Below are 23,459 nucleotides of genomic sequence, written 5' to 3'. Positions count from 1 at the left end.
CTTCAGCTGACTGACTCAGAACATTGCTCTGGTGAAGTATTAACAGGATCGATTTTGAAAAGATTTCAGACTTAAACACAAAACCGAATTCAAGTTCTGTCTCTGCCACTAACCAGGTACGTGCCTTAGAGCCAGTTATTTAGTTTTTCTGGGCTTGTTTCTTCATCTCTAAAATGGGGATAATCATTACCCACCTCACAGGCTGCTGAGGAGTAGGTGAGGTGACCCTGCAACTGTGCACACAGTAGACACAACAAATATTTGTTGAAGTTCCTCATCAATAATTATTTTTTTTAGTGCTTAATGTATCCCAGGCTCCCTGCTGGGGACGTGATAAGAAAGACATAAACAATCCTACTCCTAAGAAGCCAATATTCCATTGGGGAATATAGAAGAAAAACAAACTAATAAAATCATTACAAATAATGATGTGTTAGGTGGAAATAAACAAGGGCTGAAACCAAGCAATACAATAAGGGAGGGAGATGGTCACAAAGGCTTTTTCAAACAAGTGGCATTTAAACTAATAATTGAAAGATGACAAGGACCTGATCATTCAAATAGGAGGAAGAGTGTTCAAGGCAGAAAAAAATAGCAAGTGAAAAAGCTCTGAAAAAGGTAAGAGCTTAGAAGTGAAAAGAAAGTTCAATGTAAACAGAGCACAGAGCTAGGAGGAGCATGGAAATGAGGTGCACAGGGCTTCGGAAGCCACTGTAAGGAGCTTCGAGAAGAGGGGTGTGATTCCATTAACAAGAAACACAGAGGGTCATTTGCCCATGTCCCAGTCAGGGGTCTTGTACTAGTTCAGTTCAACCTCCCAAGTACAGAGCAAAGGTTTCCCCCACTCCACCAGACATCCAAGGGACCACTTCTCTTTTCTAAGCTTTATTTATGTAGGTCTTATCATTGCACAAAAGAGCCTTGGAGGAGCCACTGAAATAAGCCAGTGGTTTGGGCTGATGGGGTGACACTCCTGCTGGACAGTAACAGTCAAGACTGATGACAAATTCTCACCAAGCACTGATGACAGAAACGGACAGTGGGTGGGAAGTCCTGATTCCATGACAGCCGGCGGGCTCTGGTCAATGACTCGAGGTTCCACAAGGGTCCTGGGTGGTCAAACGCCACCCCTCATTGTGGGTTTTACTGTCTCTGTGCCATAATGAGAGATCAGGAATCTTTAGAAGGCTTTGGTTCCGGTGCATCTGAAAATTCCTTCCAGCCACAATGTGCCTACAGGAAATCAAGGCACAATCCTCCTCTGTGTGGGCCTCTAAAGATTATCTCTCCCCTCCTTGCCAACACACACACACACACACACACACACACACTTCACAGCCTTTAGTCCACACCTGTGAAAGTTCTTCTTTTGCCTCCTCCTCCCCCCTAGTTCTTTCATAGTAGACTCTGTGAGCCCATTAGTACAATAGAAGATAAATCATCCTAAAACTAGTACCCCTTCCCTAAAACACCAATAAGAGCTTACTGCCAAACCCTTCTAGAGAAGAAAAAATGAGACACAGACATTTTCATTTTAAAGAGAGCTGAACACTCATGTCCTTCAATAAACATTTTTAGAGCATTCTCATTACCATGTAAAATATAGATTAGAGGAAGGCAGGAATGTAAGAAGGGAGAGTCATGCAGATCCTGTGGCAGCAGCCCTGACGAGAAGTGAGGTGTGAAGCAAACGGATGACAGGAAACTGGAAAGAAGTGGATATAGTTGGGAGACACTTGTGGAGAGACAATAAAAAGGACTTGCTGCTATTATACACAGTAGGTGAAGCATCAATGAGGTGAATTATGATGCCACTTCCTGTCAGAAAAAAATTGAGGAAAATAAGACTTTAAAGAAAAGTCTAAAGTTTAATCCTAGACATGTTAAAGTTTTGACACACCAAGTAGAGATGTCAAGGAAGTAGTTGAACATCTGAGTATAGAGCTCTGAAGAAAGATCCAAATGGGAGATATATATTTGGGCGTTATAAATATGAAGATGTTTAAAACCATGGGAACAGATGAGTCACCTATGAAGAGGAAGGGGTGGGGGAAGCCCAGGTCCAAGGCCTGAGGGGCCCCATGGAGGGAGGTTGAGCAGGACTGTCTTTGTTTACAGTTCTGGAAGTCATATCTGTAATTCCACCCTAATGCTAGGCCAGGACCCTCAGAAACCACAGAGTGAAGGTCCATAATTTACTTCCATTGGAATCATGTGGAGGATGCGTCAAAATGCAGATTCCGGGGCCCCACCCCAAACACATGGAATAGCATGATATTTGTAACAGCTCTGATAGGGACTTCAAACTAAATCAAGGAGATAACGGATCAAAGGTATACACAACTACCTAAGAGCTATGGGCCGATGTATCTTCTGTTACCTACATATTGTTTGAAAACTAATGCCTTAAAACTGGTTGAACAAAGGGGAAAGTGTCACCCTGGCTAAACCTCCATCTTATGACAGAATGAGCTTATGACTATTTCATCCTAAAATATTGTGGCAGAGCATATCTCATGTATTTCCACTGAACCAAAGCAAAAATGGGGGGATTTTAAAAGACTTTGGAAGTTATACCTTGTACAAAATAAGCTCAGAAAAAAATATAGCAAAGATATGTTAAAAACATAAAGGCCTGAATAATCGCATGTGCTGTTCCCCACATTTATTTAAACAAAACTAAAAGGGCTAATAATTAAAACCTCAAATATTTATTTTATTTTCATGATAAAAACATTCATCACATTTTTAATAAAAGCTTTTTATTTTAAGGAGTCATTTTAAATACATGAAATATAAAATTATTGTAGCTTTACAAATAATTTACTTTTGATCAAACATGCAGATGTGTACATCTATAAGTAGAAGAAATACAGTAATACATTTTTAAACAATATCAAAATATAATTTACAATTTCAAATATTGCTCAATAGATTTCTAAAGTTAAATCTCAAAAAACATTTTAAAGTATATGCTATGAATTTTATAAAAGAGAAAAACTTTCTTTTTTCAAAAAAAGTGAAATAAATCTGTATATAGCCAATAATTTTGCATGTCGCAAACAGTTTAAAATATTAAATGTGTACTTAAAACTACCTTTCAGAATATTTTAATTTTGTTTTCTATTACAGCTTCAAAAAATATTTATAACTGTGTTTAAGTCTTACAAAGACTTAATGTCTCCCATTAAAATAAAGATGTCATATCCAATTTTGATCCTCCTAACCAATAATAACCATAAGTCATTTCTTAGAACCAGGTTTTCAAGTAATAGGTAGGGACAGGCTGTGCCATTTGTACCCTTCACAATCTTAGAAACATTTCATAACCATGATTGTGTAAGGACTTGTCATTACTCTGATGCCTCTTTTAGTTTATGGCAAGAAGATAATAAATGTGCATTTTACACAGAGCACTAACACTTGGGACTGGGAGTTATGAGCATCTCCTCTCCTTGTTCACTTACAGCTTCTAACCTATTACTTCCACCAGAATAATAGTAATGCTATTGGCACCCATATATTTTTAGATGTATCAGAAAGTAAGGGAGTTATTATGTGATCAATTTTTTATACCTTTGATGGATAACTGTGCTCAATTAAGAAGAACCATCATTTTGAAAACATCATTTGCAGATTGAATTCATTTGGCGGCTGTGCTAGATACGCAGCAATAGCTGACCTATCAGGAAGGCTCTCTGTAGACTTGATGAAGGCCTATAACCACAACATGGACCTACATAAAGCATGCTTTACTTGAGAAATATCCATTTGTTAACGTTACAGGAGAAATATTGCAACTTAAAAATCACTCGGAAAAATTATCTCTATTTAGTTAATTATCTCAATTTAGTCATATTATAATATTGGATATAGCAGCCCCAAGCAGATTATATATAGGAACCCTAAGCAATTAACTGATTACTGCTTTTATAATTGAATTCTTAAAGAGTTGCACAACAGCCCTGGCTGATGTGGCTCAGTGGATTGAGCACTGGCCTGTGAACCAAAGGGCTGCTGGATCAATTCCCAGTCAGGTCACACGCCTGGGTTGTGGGCCAAATCCCCAGTAGAGGGCAGGGGAGAAGCAACCAGACATTGATGTTTCTCTCCCTCTCTTTCTCCTGCCCTTCCCCTCTCTCTAAAAACTAAATAAAATCTTTTTTAAAAAGTAATTAGAAAAAAGAACATCTGTCATTTAAAAAAAAAGTGTTGTGCTTTTTTGTGAACATCACAAAAACCCAAAATGCACCTATTTGTACCCATCAGAATGTGTACATTTTACGAGGACCAAATTATAATCAAAGCTCCATTGAGCCTAATGCCAATCATCATCTACATGCTCTGCCACGAAGAAAACATACAGTGTGTTCTCTGTGTCCACTGAAAGATGCTGTTTTGCATGGAAGGAAATCAAGAATAAAATAATCATTCTCCACCAGGCCAGAGAGGAGGCGGGGTAGGGGACAAGGACTACAGAACAAGAGAAAACGACAGAGGCCTTCTGAGAATGTTCAGTGGCGCGAATGAAATGGCATGTTTTAAAAACTATGTGAACTGTCTCACTGGCAGCAGATGGGTAGCCCACACTACTACACTGTGACACCAAAAAAAGGAAGTGTGCTCCTCTTGCGCACTGAGTCACCAAAAGTCACAAAGTTCACAAGTAGATATATTTTCAGGTAAGGGAATAAGATGAGGTAAAGAAACTGACCTTGCTACCAGTTTAGCAATAGAGGTAAGAGATAAACACGTTTGAAAGAAAAAAACCTGTTAGTATTAAAGCACGTGCTCAGCTGAAGCCCTTAATATTGATAACTGCCCATTTAATGCTGACAATTACAGTGACCGCTGCACATGGGCATCAGTCCCTTACACACCAAAGTCACAGAGAGACCATGGCGAGCACACTCACTTTGGGAGTTAGGGGTTCCATACATCACAGGCATCAGCACCAGGCGTCAATCGTTAGGCGTGCCCACAAAGGAAGAAGAAACGGAGGTCTGTCAATAATAAACACTGCCTCGGCATTTCAAACCTAACTTCTAGTGCCAAGAAATTTATTTTGCTGTCCAAACTAAAATGTCTCTATGGGCCTCCTAAGTCATTCAATAACCTTCCCGTCCCTAAAAAAATTATTTCTTTTTAGGTTGTGGCCTCCTACGAGAGGACATATTAAGATTAATAGGCTAAAAAAATAAAATAAAATAAAATAAAACCAGTACCAACGAACTACAGCCAAGGATCCTGTTTTCAAATGATGGGCAAGAGCAAGAAGACAACCCATGATCGATAATTACTTTTTGTTACACCTTAATGACTAAAACAGCTTCTGTGCAGGTTTTGGATCAATGAGGCCAAGTATCAGCTCCACAGCGTTGAACTTATGTGAAAGGGGAGGGGATGACAGTAAAAGTTAAGTTGCGGCAGAAAACAAGAGTTATGGAAACATCAGACCGGCATGAGAAGCGAAGGACTTCTTGATTCCCTAGAACACACCCCTCACAGGCTTTGACTTCTGATCGCCCTGGCAGCACTCAGCATTCTCCTTCCACGACTGCGGAAAAATGCTTGGTCACACCAGGCTCTGCCTTAGTACATGACCTTTGTTGAAACCACTCTTTTCCATTTCTCTTACTTCTGTGAAATGTCAAATAAAAGTGATAAGACAATCACTTGCCCTCAATTTTCTCAATAATGTAAGGTTTTAGAGAGCGCCTGTTAGAACTCTAAGATAATATATGTTCTCAATACTCCCTCCTTCCTTTACTTCCATTCAAGGAAAATCTATTTCTGACGGTATCTGCTCAAAAGTTTAGGGGACTTAAATGTGTTGCTCTTTTACCCAAAAAGTGCTCTCAAACATACTTATTTTCTGAGAAAATTTATTTCAAAAGAAAAGTTTGACTTTTCCCTGGTGTGCTTATAATGGGTAACATTAAAAAAGTAGGTATGGATGGAAAAAGAAACAGTTTTAAGAACTGTTTTACAAATGTCGAGTATTAGTGATTTCTCCCCTATCTGCCTTTGTCACCCTTCTTCCACACCTGCAAACAATGACACAGCACAATAGATTTCAACAACAGGTTTTAAGAAGCAGTTTCCAAAGAGGTAAAAAATAAAAGTTAATTGATTCTTGTTTTACACAAGGAAAGTAGACCATAGACGTCAACACGCTATAGTTCCTTCCCTTACTCAGTGAATTAAAAATTAAAAGAATTCTTCTAGACCTATAGTAGGTAAAATTCACATTTCATTTCCTGAACATATGCTGTTCCAGCCAGTATAACAAAATGAAAACGCCATGAAACAAATTACACTCCCGTCCTAATTTTCCCTGTATTGAGATTTTGCAAAAGAACTACAAAGCTACTGCAAACGTGGAACTTTCCATGTGGAAAACAAAACATGAGTATTAATGGGGATCAATATCCTCTACCTAGAAATACTCCCAAAAACCTACTCTAAGAATAACTTTGAATGGTATTAAAATAGATCGAATTTTAGGTAATTTATCTTAAGCATACAACACATTTGATGGCATTAAGAAGTACCCCGAAATCAAAACTATCATTTCAAAGAATGTATTCCATACACACAAAAACCAAACCAGAGTCCATAACAGTGACTAAAAGCAGGTCCTACAGTTTTTTCAAAAAGAAACAAAAGTTCGTTTCCCCAATGGTGGCCCCTCCACATCACGATCACCCTCGTCTGGCATCGCCGATGACTCCCCAAGCATCGAAGACAAACTCATCTGGGAACGCAAAGTCTCCAAGAGTTTCGTCAAGTGCCACAGCAAATTCATCTGGATTTCTTTTGTCCTTTCCAGCTTCAAATATTGTGGAAGCTATCAAAAATAATTTTTTAATTATTAATATATGAGACAGCATCAGAGGACTGAGAAAAATAGCAACATAAAATTACTTTCTAAAAGTAATATGCATAGATATCACATATTTCTATTAGCAATTTAAACAATAAGATGCTCTCTGTCACATATCAAGGTAGCAAAGATCTTTTTAAACAATCCATCCACTGCACCCAGGTTTGCAGCCGCCACCCCTGCCCTCCCCTCCACCTTGGAGCCCTTCGGTGGAGCGAAACTCCTGAAAGATGACCCTGTGACTAACCCTGCCGGGAAAAGGAGCACCTTACAAGGTGATCACCACAGTAAGCCTAGTAACCATCTGTCACCGTACACTGTTGTTAAGACATCATCGACTCCATTCCTGCTGCCCTTCCTTCTGTAATATACACAGAAATGTGCATTACATTTCTGTGACTTATTTTATAACTGAAAGTTTGTGCTTCTTCATCCCCCTTTCCCTCTGTATAGGAAATACGCACTGAAGTGTTTGGGGAGATGGGCTATCATTAAAGTAATAAATTCCAAAATGGTTCAAGAGAAAAAAGGCTTTGTACTGTATTTGTAACTTTTCTGTAAGTTTGAGGTTGCTTCAAAACAATTTTTTTGAAAGCATAAGTTGTGAGGAGAAATCGAATCTCTCCTCTTAATCATCACCCCTCTTTCCCCCACAATGCCCCAAGCCTCAGCCGTGACCCAAATTCTTTTTCATTTATCATTAGCCCAGACGCTAACACTTCAAAAGGGGGGAAGTCCTCAGCGGCATCTAGACCTTCTTCTGCAGCCCAGGGGCCCTGCCATGTTTAATAAAAAACGTTTATGTACTATTTTAAATGATATGTGAAGGCTGGCCTGGATATAGTGAAGCAAACACTCAGCTACACTGGTTTGTCTTTGTAAATTTGGCTTTTGAAAAGCAATTTGGCAACAAGTATCAAAATCCTTTAAAATGTTCATATCATTTGATCCACTAACATTTCCATTTCTGGGAATCCATACTTTTTTCTTCCAATTTTATTGAGATATAACTGACATACAGCACTATGTAAGTTTAAGGTGGATAGCATCATGATTTGACACATATACACAGGGTAGGAAAAGTAGGTTTGCTATTGTGAGTATGCAAAACACAGTGTTTATTCTTGTATTATTACTTATTAATTTTTGTATTACTTGTATTATAACTGTAAACCTGCTTTTGCCCACCCCTGTATATGTGATGAAGTGAATACCATAAAAAGTTGAGTAAATATCCATTATCTCATATGGATACAAAAAAATGAAAAAGAAAAAATATTTTTCCTTGTGATGAAACTCTTAGGATTTACTCTCTCAACAACTGTCATATATTGATATATCGCAAGCAGTGGTAACTATAATCAGCATGTTGAACAATACATCCCTAATACTTACTTATCTTACAATGAACTTTATAACTTTTGACCACCTTCAATCAATTTTCCCTCCATCCACTTCTGGTAACCACAAATCTGATATTTGATTTTTTTTTATGTGTTTGGTTTGGGGCTGTTTTTTAATTAGGTTCCAAATAGAAGTGAGATTATATAGTATTTGTCTTTCTCTGTCTCCTCATTTCACTTAGCATAATGCCTTCAAGTTTCATCCATATTGTCACAGATGGTAGGATTTCCTTCTTTTTGACAGCCGAATATTCCATCACACGCACACACATACAACTTCTTTCTCCATCACCTGTCAGAGGCACGTGGGTTGTTTCTGTCTTGGCTATTGTAATGAGTGTGCAATAACATGAGGGTGCACATATTTCTGAGATGTAGTGTTTACTTCCCTCAGATATGAGGAAATCTATACTTTCCTATAAATCTTAAAAACAGAAAAGAATTTAGCATAAAAATGGACCTAATGGTATTTTTTTAAAGCCTAAGATGTTGGATCACTAAGTTACCTCTGGCATGATGAAATATTTGATGACGTAGTCTGAAATCATTTTAAACAATGTTTATGAATAACTCTGTAATAACTTGGGGAAATCTTTTTGCTTTAATATTTACTGAAAAAGCAATACATAAATTTTATATTACAATCACAACTATGTTTTTACAAAAATCTCTACACAGGATGGATAAATGAAGAAGTATGTGATAAAGCAATTATAATAATATAGTAATGGTAGAATCTAGGTGATAGGTGTAGAAGTACTCACTAAAAAGTCTTTCAACTGTACTGTATGTTTAAAAATTTACATAATAAAATATGTTAGGGAGGGTTACCTCTACACAATGGAAGAAAACTTAAAATGTAGTAGATACGTTCAAATTAAAGAGAAAGTTTGTTGTTTTAAGTTAGGACCTGTTTGATGCAATAAAATGAGTGGCTTGTAAACTTACTCTGTATGCTCATGATTATTAACCGCATTTTGGAAAATAGTTCCTAAGCCATCAAGAAACACAATAGCCTTGACCAGCATGGCTCGGTTGGGTGGGCGTCATTCCTCAAAGCAATAGGTTGCTGGTTCAATTCCAGGTCAGGGCCTATGCCTGGGTTGTGGTTTCAGTCCCCAGTTGGGGCACATGTGAGAGGCAAATGACGTTTTTCTCTTACATTGATGTTTCACTCCCTCCCTTTCTCCCTCCCTTCCCCTCTCTCTAAAAATAAATAAATAAAATCTTTTAAAAAAAACACTGTAAAAAATGTTTCAGCTCTTTCAACAAAGTATATAGTCAAGAAAGGAGGAAAGCTGCCCTCAGTGAGATCAGAAGCCAACTGCTCAGGAAACAGTATTTGGTTGATCTTCCCCATAAACCTGGAGGCTCTGTCTGTGTCCTTCCTCTCCTTAGGTCATCTTGACTTGGAGGTCTTAGCCACAACCCAGCTTAACCGTGACCTGGCTGCTGAGAAGCCCCAAACCTTTGCTTCTATCCCTGACTTCTCTCATGAGTTCCCAATGCCCATTTCTGAATAAATAGTAGACGAGTCTTCCTAAGTGTTCTGTTAGCACATCAACCAGCATGTCCAAAAATTAAAAATCATCATCCCTACTCTTTCTCCCGTCTTCACCACCATTGCTAGTGGGCATTCTCACTATTACCTTCCTCTTCTTGTCTGTGCACTGAATACTGCCTCCCCGATTCTGCCTTTGCCATCTCTGTAGCGTGCTCCTGTCTTTTCATTCCCATCACTACCATGCCTTTCCCTTAATCTTCAGGTCTAGTCAGCAAATCACCCTCCAGGCCCATTGGATTTCTCTTCCTAAAGCGTGTCTAGTATCCTATTAAATAATGAGACGAAAGGCCCTGGAAGCTCCTTTCCACCTCTGAGATGGTCTGTGTCATTCCCACACAGAAAGATATTCCTTGAGTCACCAATGCTTACCTTCACAACTCTAATCCCTAGTCTGCTATTCTGATCCAAAGCACCGCTGGCTCCCATATGGCTGTACTCCTGTGCACTAATGCTGTGCCCCCATAAATCTGACCACTCAGAATGCCATCCTTCTTGCTTCCTGCCTTTGCCTAGCATAACCTCCTCCTCATCACTAGTCCACCATCAAAATCTTTTCTCTCCTTACAGTTCCTTTCCCCAGGAGACCCTGTGTCCACAACAGGAAGTGCTATCTTCATTCCCTAAACATTCTGCCAGTGCTCTCTATACTTGGATGTATTTTGCCTGGGATATTGGCAAAATGCAGGTGCTGGTCAGTAGTTCCACAGCGAAGAGAGGACCTCCCTTTCCAACAGCTCCCAGTCCCTGGAGCACAGTTTGAGTAATAAGGAACTACAGTACAGACTGAACGTTGTATTGTCTGTATTGTCATTATTTCCACCTACGTATCTTCTGTCCCATAGAAAACAAGCTCTCATTGGACACTGAATTGCTTACTCAGTCTTTTATGTAGAGTAGATGCTGGTAGGTAGGTAGGCACAGGAGGAGACTTTGTAATTACACTAAAATAATTTTGGGACTGGCACAGTTAGCATGTACTGAGGGAAGTGAGGCCCAGAACTCTGGTCTCATCTGGTCTCATAGCTAGGATGTACAAAAAAGAAATCAAAACTTAAAGATAACTATTGCAAAAGCAGGACTCAAGTTTGGAATTTTACTTAGTCTGCCATTTCAAATATTTCCCATAGGCCCTACTGATAGCATTTATTGAGACAGTTACCTAAAGATTAGTGACATGTGGGCAAGATACAGTCTAGCCGAGGAAAAAACAACATGCACACAGATGAAAGATATAAGAAAATCTACAGCCATTCAGAAGCAGAAACTAGCAGTGCAGATGACTGGTGCGCTTGAATACTGAGGAAAACAGTGACAGGGGTCAGTTGTTCACTGATGGACACAGTCAACCAGTCTCCCTCTCTGTTCTCGCTCTCTCTCACACACACACACACACACGCACACACACACACAGAGCTGTAAGAAAGAACTTGGTACATGCTTTTCTCGTGCCTCAGGAAGCTCAGCAGCATTGTCTGGTGCACAGAGCCCAGAAACACCATGTTCAGACCTGGCCTGCTCTCATTCACAACACCTGGTTTGGGTTCCTTAGTCACAAAATGAGAGAAATGATGGTTTAAGATCCCCATACTACAACCTCATGGTCCAAACTGTATAATCTCACTCATGCACTCACACTGGCACACACAGAAGAACAGTGAAGAGAAAAAACAACACTCCTACACACAACATAGCCCCAGAGCTGTTCAGACCTCCAGTTACATAGTCCTACATGTTCTAACGCCACCACCATTATTACTAGTAATACTTAGTAATGATCATTGCCACACATGATAATAACTATACTTATTAATTATGATGTGAGGGGAACTTTATACATATTATTTAACTGAATGCTTTGGCAACCCTATGAGATTTTATTGTACCCCTTTGACAGAGGTGGAAATTAAAACTCAAAGTTAAATAATTTGCTAGAAGGCTAAAACTTCAAACTAATGAAATTAGGACTCAGACTCCCTGTGAACTCACTGTTTTTGTGCCTCTCCTCAGACATTTGGTCAACACACACTCAGCAAGTATTTACTATGGGAAGGGGACTATAGTAGGAACTGGGATTAAAAACTGAGTGATATATGGTATCTGCCTTCAAGAAACTCTTGGTTTTACAGAAGCAACAGAAATATCAATTAGGCAGCTTCATAACTGTGTTGGAAATATTGTATGTAATACAGTGCGTCACAAATCCCACAAATCTTTTAAAAACAAGGAATTTGCTACAAAAATTTTAAAAGAAATTGAGAATGTAGCACACACTTAACATGTTATGAATTTTTGCTAGTACATAAAGTATATACAGAGATTTGAAACATCCTTACAGAAGAAATAAACTGGTATGATTATATTCTTTTTGACAAAAGATTATATCTCTGGTTTAAAAGAAAAGCGAAAGAACTAGGAAAATGTATTACATTAACATAAAGACAGCTACTAAAATGCTTTTCATCTGTTAACTATAATAGATCTGTAATATACTGCAATAATATTTAACATCTGGAGAAAAGCTGGCAAAAATACGCCAGTAAGAGAATTGTTATACCACATATAACAGCGAAGTGCTGACCTCTCGTGGCTATTTCAGGGATATCTTTATATCATTAACGCTACTGAACAATTTTTACCTTATTAATGACACTTATTTTGGTGATATTGATTGATCTATATTTTACACTAAGTTCTTAAATACTTAAATAGAACTTTAGACATACGATATTACTGCAGGAGAAAAACCATGGTATCGAAGTGCCACAATTGCATCTCATCTCCAATTGGTAGCTGACTTGGAGCAAGTTACCAGAATTCTCTGAATCTGTTTTTATAAAATGGCACACAGCAGAACTTAGATAAAGACTAACACCACCCTTGTTCATCTGACCAGTAAATCTGTAACTGTATCTCTTTCTGCGGAAGGTCTTCAGCACTTATTTTCTCTAAGACTTTTCATAAATATCAACTCATTTCAAACACTTCACACGTGAGTCAAACATCAACATAAAGCCAATGTAGTTTGTTTTTTTAATAAAATCTATTTTCAAAATTTTATTGGCTTTATCTGTGAAGGATAACTTTCTATAATGTTTATTGTTTTCCATTAATGGAAAAAAGAAAAATCATCCTAGGAAGAAATGGAATTATTTCTAATAAAATACCATTATCATATATTTTTAAAAGAGCTAAAAAGACTTTATAGGGAAAAACATGACTTAGAAACAGCATGTAGTTTCCTTTCTGCGCACACCTGGACCTCTTTATAAATTAGAACTCCAAAAACTCCAAAGTTGTTAGAATGATCACCAAACTCCTAAATTGGTATTATCAGAAAATATTACAGTTCTATATATAATTTATACTGTCTTAGTATTCATTAAGTAACTCATATGATACAATTTTCCATTAAGTTAAGTCAATCCTGTGTAAGGCCTTAGCTCAAACTCTTCCAGAATGTTCCCTATTTTTCTCCAATGGGCAACATTCCAAGGCAACCCTTTGGCACTGGGTCATTTGAAAAGTCACAGTTCACAACTTAACTTTACAACCAAACAGCACATTTATCTTCAGGGTTTACTTGCTCCATAAACTCATTTGAATTACTTTCCATTTTCAAATAGTAAATACATCCCAATGCTTTTTTTGAGGTTAGGGTATTGGTTTTAGTTATTTTATTTAGTTAATATAAACTTACATTAACAACTACAGAATATGATACATGATGTCAATGTAATTTTCATTAAGAATTAACATTTCTGAAAACTAAGAAACATAAGAAATACAACTAATTCATCTGTGGAAGCAGTGCCATGTCTGTGATTTACATTTCCTGCTAATCGGATCTGAATAAGATAAGTTCCTAAGTTAACATTGGTTGCATTCTCCAATTAATAACTTCCTTTAAACTACCTCCATGGTGACTGATCACATTGCTAATCATGTATAATGATAATGACTTTTCATGTCATTGGAGGAATTTGCTACAGATGATTAACTGTGAAGGGATTAGGAGTTAATTTACAAGGAATTTATGAGGAAGATTTAGTTCCCTGAATTTGTCAGAGCGAAAGAAAATTGATTTTTAAAGAACTGTTTCTTAATTCATTTATAATTACCTGTATCATTTTCCAACACTCTTCCCTATATACTTGTGTATTTTTAATAACAAAAGAGCAAAACTAATTTACTTAACTATTCCCAATTTACAGTTAAATAAATATAAGGCCTATACTTAAAATTAAGTCTTAAAGTTGAGGACTGTTTTAAGTTTTCATCTTTGAAAACAGTGGTTCTCCAAACTATATCAAACTACAAACAGATAGCAAACTACACTATAAGGTCATAGTAATCAAAACAGCATGGTACTGGCATAAAAATAGACATATAGATCAGTGGAACAAAATAGAGTTCAGAACTAAACTCACACCTTATGGTCAATTAAATATTTGACAAAGCAGGCAAGAACATACAATGGGATAAAGACAGTGTCTTCAATAAATGGTGCTGGGGAAAACAGACAGACATGTGTGAAAGTGAAACTAGACCACCTTCTTACACCATGCACAAGAATAAACTCGTAATGGATTAAAGGCTGAAATGTTAGATTTGAAACCATGAAAATCCTAGAGGGAAACACAGGCAGTAAAGTCTCAGACATTTCTCATAGCAACATTTTTTCTGATATACCTACTTAGGCAAGAGAAACAAAAGAAAAAAATAAATAAATAGGACTACATCAAACTAAAAAGTTTTTGTACAGCAAAGAAAAACATCAACAACATGAATAGACAACCCACTGAATGGGAGAACATACTTGCCAGTGATACATCTAATAAAGGGTTAACATCCAAAGTTTATAAAAAACTTACACAACTGAACGCCAAAAAAACAAACAATCCTATTAAAAAATGGATCTGAATAGATCTGAAGACCTGAATAGACACTTCTCCATAGAGAACATACAGATGGCCAGTAGACATATTAAAAGACGCTCGACATCACTAATCATCAGAGAAATGCAAATTAAAAGCACAACAAGATTATCACCTCACACCTGTCAGAATGGCTGTCATCAATAAATCAATAACAACTACTGGAGAGGATGTGGGAAAAGGGAACACTCATGCACTGCTGGTGGGAATGCAAATTGGTGCAGCCACTGTGGAAAACAGTATGGAGATACTTCAAAAAACTAAAAATGGAATAAGTTCCTTTTCTAGGAATGGATTCCACTTCTGGGAATATATATAAAGAAACCCAAAACATGAATTCAAAAGAATATATGCACCCCTATGTTCACTGCAGCACTACTTTCAATAGCCAAAATTTGGAAGCAGCCCAAGTGCCCATCATTACATGAGTGGATAAAAAAGCTGTGGTGTATTTACACAGTGAAATCCTACTCAGGCATAAAAAAGAAAGAAATCTTACCTTTGGCGACAGTACAGATGAACCTGAAGAGTATTATGCTAAGTGAACTAACTAAGCCAGTCAGAGAAAGACAAGTACCATATGATGTCATTTATATGTGGAATCTAATGAACAAAATAAGTAAACAAAACTAGAAACAGACTCATAGATTAAAAAAACACACGGACAACTGGTAGAGGGGAGAGGGTTTGGGGGGCTAGGTGAAAAATGTGAAGGGATTAAACAAAAAGAAAAACAGACATAGTTTCATAGAAACTGACAACAGTATGGTGACTACAAGAGGAAAGGGGGGTTGGGGCAGTGGAAGATGGTGATGGAAAGAGAGGACTTTGGATGGTGAATACAGAATATAATATATAGATGATGTGTTATAGAATTGTACACTTGAAACCTACGTAATTTTATTAATGAATGTCACCCCAATAAATTCAGTAAAAAATGGTTTAAAAGAAAGGTATGGTTCTCCTAAATTTGAACTTATCAGCAATTGATGTGCTACTTCCTGAACTTACAATGTTCATACAGTTATTTATTCAACTGTATTCAGTAGAAATAATATTATATTATTTTTCCAACATATACTACCTAATCTAAGTTTAATAACACTGACAATTCTAAAACTCCTTTACCCCCTTTTGCATATGCATTTGTATAACTGGTGCAGACCCACATCATTCATGCAAATGTCTATATTTTTCCAAATGCAAAAGATTTGAGGAGAAAAGTTTTAAGATACTGGCTTTTTATAGAATCATCTCAGCTTTACCTTCTTATCTGTGTGGAGCAAGAATCTATCATATGCAAATTTTATATTTCTCTTCAAGGAGCTAGAACCAAGTACCACCTTTTTTTCAATTACAGATAGCATCTGTACATCCAACACAGAAATTTTATTTTAAAAGTTCAGACAGGTGCCCTGGCTGGTGTGGCTCAGTGGACTGAGTACCGGCCTGAAAACCAAAGGGTCACCAGTTTGATTCCCAGTCTAGGGCATTTGCCTGGGTTGCAGGCCGCGTCTCCAGCAGGGGGGCGCACAAGAGGCAACCACACATTGATGTTTCCCTCATTTTTTCCCTCCCTTCCCCTCTCTAAAATAAATAAATAAAATCTTTAAAAAATAATAAAATAAAAGTTAAGACAGTCAAGAAAAAAACAAGAATGAATTCTCTAAGGAGAAAGGAAGATAAGCAGAAGTAGAAAAGGAAGAATAGCTTCAAATATTCTACCTGAGGTTAATTAAAATACTTTAGTGGGGGGTGGGTAGGGCAGGGGAGAGTAATGAGGAGGGGAAGGAATGGGGACAACTAGACCTGAACAACAATTTTTTTTTTAAGTTTAAATACTTTATCTGGTAGCAAATAAACGAAACTGCCCCAGTCTTTGACGTTAAGAAATTCGTTAAGTACTTGATACAGCACACACCCAAGCGCACACACAAGGAGGCATTCGTGCACAAACCCCACCACTAAGTGCACATTTACTCTTTCCTCACCCAGGGAGTATTTCTCTTTCTTCCTTTATAGAAGGGGTCAGCAGCTTCCACAATCTCAGCCCTTGTAATTCAGAAATCACTCTCAACTCCAGAAGTTTGACCTAGAGCTAGCCATCCCTCCCGACCTCAGTGATTGGTTCAAGAGAGCCAATCAGCTTCATCAGAGACGATCCTGAAAATTTTGTTTGAATGACTTGGCAAAGTCCCTGCCTCTTTCCCCTAGTGTTAGACACCAAGATGTGGGGGGTGGAGCTGTCACAGTCATTCTGACCCCACGTAGGAGGGCCTGAAGCTACCAACACCATGGAAGGAAACGAGAATGTAGAGAAGAGAAATCACACCCTGGTGGTAGGCTGAGAACTTCGGATCTAGTCACTTTTGAAGCCAGGATCTACCTCTGGACTTTTCAGGTGTAAGAACCAACACATTTCCCCCGCTTTTTTCCCCTTAAGTCATTTGGAGTTCAGTTCATTGTTTTGTTATTTATAACTGGTAGAGTCTTACCTGATCAATTAAGATTCTGCCATCCTAATGGTGACATGAGAAATACACAGAAACTCACTGCTCAACTGCCCTTATCAGTCGTACACCAGGTGTGTCCGTTTCCTTCACAGTTCTGGTTCATTTATCACAGGGTTTCATTAACCTTATGAATGTGCACAACTTTAATATACCGTATTTTGCTGTGTATAATGTACTCCCGTATATGATGTACACCCACATTTTTGGCCCAAATTTTCAGTAAAAAAATCTTTTTGTTTTAATTTTTTAATTCAATTTTTGATTTATTTATATTTAGATGTGTGTTTTTTGTATTACAAAGAAATTTTAGCATTTATTTTTGAACATATTATGGTACAAGAAATTTTATGTAACAATTACAAAACACAAGAACAGATACAAGGTATTTTAGGTATTATCCATGTATAATGTGCAACCTTATTTTTCCCTCAAAAATTTGGGCAAAAAAGTGCACATTATACATGGCAAAATACAGTAACATAATATAAATACACAGTTTAGTCAATGTACAGCTAATATATCAAATAATATCTTTTATACATATCATTTATAAAATTCTTTTCATATGTATCTTTGAATCCATAAAACAAGCCTATGAAGAAAATATTATTAGAGTTAATAGGTGAAATACTGAAGTTTAGAAAAGTTAACTTGACCCTGAGCCTTCACAGCTAGTAAGTGGTAAAGACCAGGTCATCTTTTCATTATCCTTCACTATCTCCATTTTTTCATTATGCTTTTCATCACTATGCAAATCCTTTTTATCCTGAAAAGCATCATTGGCTATAAATGCAAGAAAGACATAAATAAGCATTAAGTTCCTTCAAAATAAAAAATATATATAAGACTTTTTAAAATAGTATAATCTTACCTAAATCAGCATCTCGAATTCCCATGTACAATTCAAGAAGTTCATCAACCTTTTCAATTGCCTTGACTTTGGTTTCAGAGGGCTTTATCAAAGAAAAGAGAAATAAGATAGTTAGTGTTATGTGAAATTTCTTGAATGTCAAGGCATACATAGGGGAAAATATGAGATGGAGCTAACTGGAATGAAAATATATCTAGAATGTGCTCTGCAACTCAGTGCAAATCTATACAGTAAGTACTTATTTTCAGCATCAGCATTAGGATCCAAAGAAAAGCCAAGAACACAGTCTCCAAGTAGCTGGCTCTCTAGCAGGGGATACAGATGTGAAAATAAATGCCTAAATGACAATAATAAGCACAATTTTTTAAAGGATATCTAAGGTACAGAGGCATCATGGGGCAAGTCAATTTAAATCTCTAAGAGCCACGGAAGACTTCAGAAAGAAGTTGACGAGATTGTGTTTTCAAAGATGAACTGGTGTCGACAAGCAGGGGGGTCACTGCCCGAAGAAGGCAGTAAACGCAACGTCCACATGAGGTCAGTGGGGCCGAGAAAAGACTGCACCGTGGGATGGGGCCGGAAAGCGCCCATTGTGATGAGAAACCCAGTGGCAGGCGTGACGAGACCTTCAGGGGAGCAGGGAGCTGTGGAAAGGGCTCTGTCTTCGTCCTGCCAGCTGGAGCCTCCAAACCCCTCAGTGCCTCACCCCGGAGAAAGCCATTTCTGAACACATACCCTTATTGCTTATTTTTTATTTAATTTTATTACTTGCAGCTTTTACAAATTATGCACATGTATTACCATATTAATCTATTGTGCACACTATAAAAGTACACAAAAATAGAATTTTTTAAGGATAAGGTCATGATGAAATATTCTTAAAGTAATTGTTGTCTTACATATTAATAGAACCAAAATACTTTTGTTCTTTCTAAAACTGTTATTAAAAGTTTCAGTGAAAAAAAAAGTTTCAGTGAGTTACAATATATACTGAAATCATTATACTGGAAACCTCAAACTAATATAATGTTACAATCAATATTTTAAAATTTTTGTCAGTGAAAAAAATGATTGGATATACAGGGTGTGGTAAAAGTAAGCTTACAGTTCTTCATATTCACAATGCAATAATTAATAAATATAATAAAAGAATAAACTGTTTTGCATACTCACAACTGTAAAACTACTTTTGCCCTACCCTGTATTATATTATTCTTTTAAAATCTAAGTTTTATATTTGATAAAGTCTTGTCCTGTGCTCAATTTATTTCAATATTTGATTTTTTAATTTTTTTATTGTTGTTCAATTACAGTTATCTGCATTTTCTCCACACCCCTCCACCCCACCCCAGCCAAACCTCAATATTTGATTTTAAATGACTTCACAGATGAAAAAGAAATGCCCAAAGATGTTAAAAATCTCTAAGTGCAAATGTTGAATTCACAATTACATTGTAAGAGATTCATAATACTTAGTGTTATTATAAATGTATGTTGCTTTGTATTCTCAAAACTTATTTAAAATATTTGCATTTTCATGCAAATAAAATTTTATTTTTAGTTCCTTGAGGATATTGTTACAACTCTCTCATGTTTTTGTTTATCTTAACGAGGCCTTTAAAGCAATAACAGACACGATACATCACTCTTGCCTTCTCTCCCGTGTCTGGAATGGCCTCTGTAAAGCAACAGGCTGTGCAGAGTAACTAAGGCGCCTACCTTCGCACCCATCTGGCCATTTTGTAAGTTCCCATAACAAGTATCAGTACTTCCCGCATAAAGTCGCCACCACTGTTAGCAGTTCTAAATGACCCCTGATCTCATCACCTCTCCCATCCACATTCTGAGTGCCTGTGTTCAGCTCTCATCTTTTCTTCTCTTTTCTTTTTTAAACTGTAGTATGACGTAATGACAAAACATTACGTCAGTTCCAGGTGTACAAACGTAATGATGTGGTATATGTAGGTATTGCAAAATCATCACCGCAATACGTCTAGTTAACATCCCTCACCACACATAGTTACAAGTGTTTTTCCTATGATGAGAACTTTTAAGATTTATTCTCTTAGCACCTTTCAAATATACAGCACAGTACCACGAACCATAGTCATCGTGCACGACATCCCCAGGACGTATTTGTGCACGGAAGTCTGTGCCATTTGACCGCCTTTCCCCATTCTGCCCATCCCCCACCCTGCCTCTGGCAACCACCAGTCTGTTCCCTGTAACTATGAGTTTGAGTTTGTTTTCTTTTGTTTTGTTTTGTTTAAGATTCCACATACAAGTGAGATCATATGGTATTTGTCTTTTCTGACTTATTTCACTTAGCATAATGCCCTCAAGTTTCATCCATGCAGTTACAAATGGTAGGATTTCCTTCTTTCTTATGGTTGAAGAATATTCTCCATCTTTTCTTATTTGCGTAGGTTTTCCAGTTTGTCTCCCTGTGTACAATCTTCACTCTCTCAAATCCACCCTGCTCAACAACCCCCAGAATTAAGACATTTTTCTAAAATGCAAAACGGTGCTGCTCCCCTCAAAGTTCATAAATGGCTCCCCCATTATCCACAGGCCCTTCACATCCTGACCCAGGTCTACACCTCCAGCCTCACCAACCCCCACCAGATACCTCCAGCGCCCACACTCCAATCCCATGAACTCCTCTAGGGCCCCCAAGAACATCTCTGTTTCGGCCTACAACACTCTTCTCACCATCATTAACCAACTTGACCGTTTCTTCTGGAGGGAATTCTCTGACTTCCCTTCTTTCCCTGACAGCAGCTGATCAGCCTCTGCTTTGTGACATTAACCCTTTCCCCTGGTTTGTAACAGCTTCTTTTCATGCCTCTCTCTTGTTAGAGGAAAACAAGGTCTTTGTTCTCATCTTTGTATCACCAGCTCCTGGACCACCTATTGAATAAATCAGGAGGTGTGTAGGTGGAGTGTCATTCACAAAGTCATCAGAATTAACATCAGAAGCTGTGCTAGGTAATGAGGGGATGATCTGTTTAAACCTATAAATCCTTTAGTGTTTGAAATAGATTGTAAGTCATTTGTATCAAATTTAATGTTATTACCACACTAGCTCTTTCCTTTCATTATGAGCTATTTTAATTGCCCTATTTAATGAAACAGGCTATGCAAATAGGAATGGAGTTTTATATGTTTATCTTTGAATGAATCTTTCCTACCTCCCCAGAGAGATACTCTTCAGCTACTCTTTTCATTCCAGCAGCTTATACACAGCAGGTGCTCAAAAAATATTTATTAACCGTGTTAACGATTAGAAGTGACACTTCTCCTGAAGTGATATGGAGTTTTCCCTGCCACCCTTGCTACCTTTGTAGACCGTTTTAAGGTCTGTCCTTTTCTGACAGCCTCATTTCCTACCTCCTCTCTGCCAGTTTCCTCCCACTGTTTTTTCCATTCCCTTACACATTCCTTTCTTCCACTGAAGTTTACTCATTCATTCAATAAACATTTACTGGCCTCAGCAATGTGCCTGGTGGCGTGCTGGGCAAAGGAAAGGTAAAGACTTGGAACGACCAAAAGTCACTGTCTGGATTTTTCTTGACATACTTCATCATACCTCACTTTTGAAACACCTTTGACTCTCCCTGGTTTCTTTGTTGCCCTTTGCCTCCAAATCAGTTCCTTTCTGCACCCAATTCAAAATCTTCCTCTAGATTCCCCCAAACTGACAACATCCTCGGTGGCTCAAAAACTCAAAAGGACTTGTCCTGGCTGGTGTGGCTCAGTGGATTGAGTGCCAGCCTATGAACCAAAGGGTTGTCGAACCAAAGGGTTGATGGTTCAATTCCCAGTCCAGGCACATGCCTGGGTTGTAGGCCAGGTCCCCAGTAGGGGGCATGTGAGAGGTAACCACACATTGATGTTTCTCTCCCTCTCTCTCTCCCTCCCTCACCCTCTGTCTAAAATTAAATAAATAAAATCTTTTTTTTTAAAAGGGCAACCTTGGCCTCATAGCTGCTTGAGTGTCTACTCCATCAAGCCACCCCATGGCTGACTCTGACCATGGTCGCCCCACAAGCTCCGGGAACCTGCTCTACAGAGAGAGCCTCCAAATGGCTCACCTGTCTCACACCTTGGCTCTTCAAACACTCGGGGATCCTAGGACAATACACACACAGAGGGACTAGCTGGGCCCAGGGCCTGTGCTCCTGCCTTCTGAATTTCGCTAGCCTCAGCCGCCTGCTCATCTGCCCAGTGCCCACAGGATGACTTCATCGCCACTGTCGTCTTCGCTGTTGTGAGCGGGCCTGACCTCCTGCCTGCCAGTTCAAATCCTGCCCCTAACCCCTGCTGTCCTTTTTTTCCACCCTTCTTCATTATATTTTTGTCTCTTCTACTTCTGCTGTTTTTAACTCAAACACTGACCCAGTCAATAAGTGAAACCCTCACTCTTCTCAAGCTGAAATGAATTATGTGTTAATTCATTAATTCAGCAAAGATTTGAGCCCCTTTGATGTGTCAGGTACTGTTCTAGGTATCGGGGATACTGCAGTGAACAAGACAGATGGGGAGGTAGGGCTGAGGGTGGAGGGATTAAGCAAAAAAAAAAAAAAAGAGAAAACACTCATGAACACAGACAACAGTATGGTGATTGTGGTGGGGGATGCATGGAGGTAGAAGGTATTGGGGGGGGTAAATGATGATGGAAAAAATTAAGTAAATTTAAAAAATAATGTAAATTTTTTTAAAAAGACATGAGCAAAGGAGATAGGCAATAAACAAAAAGGAAATAAGGATATAATGAGCCGTATTGTGTTTAATGCTCTAAAGAAAATTAAGGGTAAGGAAGATTGGGTAGCAGGAGGGGCAGCAGGAATAGCTATTTAGACAAGATACTTAGAGGCATCCTTTTAGAGAAGATGCTACATGGGCAGAAACCTGAAGAAAGCAAGGGAGGGAGCCACACCCAAAAATACACAAAGCATTCAGGTAGAGGGCACAGCAGTACAAGGACCCCGTGCGTGCATACATCTGGAGTGCTGGGGGACAGAGGGAGACCCGCATGGCAGACACAGAGGAAGCCAGGAGCAGAGTGGCAGGAAATGAGATCAGAGAAGAAATGCAGGGTCAGATCACTCAGTCATTTGAGGACTTCTGCTTCCATTCAGAGTGACATGGGAAGCTACTGGAGGGTTTTGAACAGGAAAGTAACATAACCTCATTGGTGTTTCTGAATGATAATTCTGGCTGCTGTGTGAGCACAGAGGGGAAGAGAGCCAGGGTGGGCACAGGAAGACTGACTGGGGAACTGCAAC

General features: G+C 38.2%; 1 protein-coding gene across 1 annotated transcript in view; it reads right to left on the bottom strand.

Moving 5' to 3' along the window:
* Positions 1-5,868: 5,868 nt before the first annotated feature.
* GIPC2 (GIPC PDZ domain containing family member 2) overlaps positions 5,869-23,459 on the bottom strand; it is a 79,081-nt gene continuing 61,490 nt past the window's right edge. Inside the window, exons 5-6 of the mRNA XM_024565480.4 lie at positions 18,172-18,253; positions 5,869-6,850 (exon numbers count right to left, since the gene is read on the bottom strand). Coding sequence (XP_024421248.2) covers positions 6,705-6,850; positions 18,172-18,253 — 228 coding nt within the window. The 3' untranslated portion in view covers positions 5,869-6,704. The remainder of the gene's footprint in view (positions 6,851-18,171; positions 18,254-23,459) is intronic.

The sequence above is a fragment of the Desmodus rotundus genome, chromosome 3 (assembly GCF_022682495.2).
Source record: "Desmodus rotundus isolate HL8 chromosome 3, HLdesRot8A.1, whole genome shotgun sequence".
Classification (NCBI taxonomy): Eukaryota; Metazoa; Chordata; class Mammalia; order Chiroptera; family Phyllostomidae; genus Desmodus; species Desmodus rotundus.
Note: the sequence above shows the minus strand (reverse complement) of the source record. Positions and strands in the feature narration are given on the sequence as shown.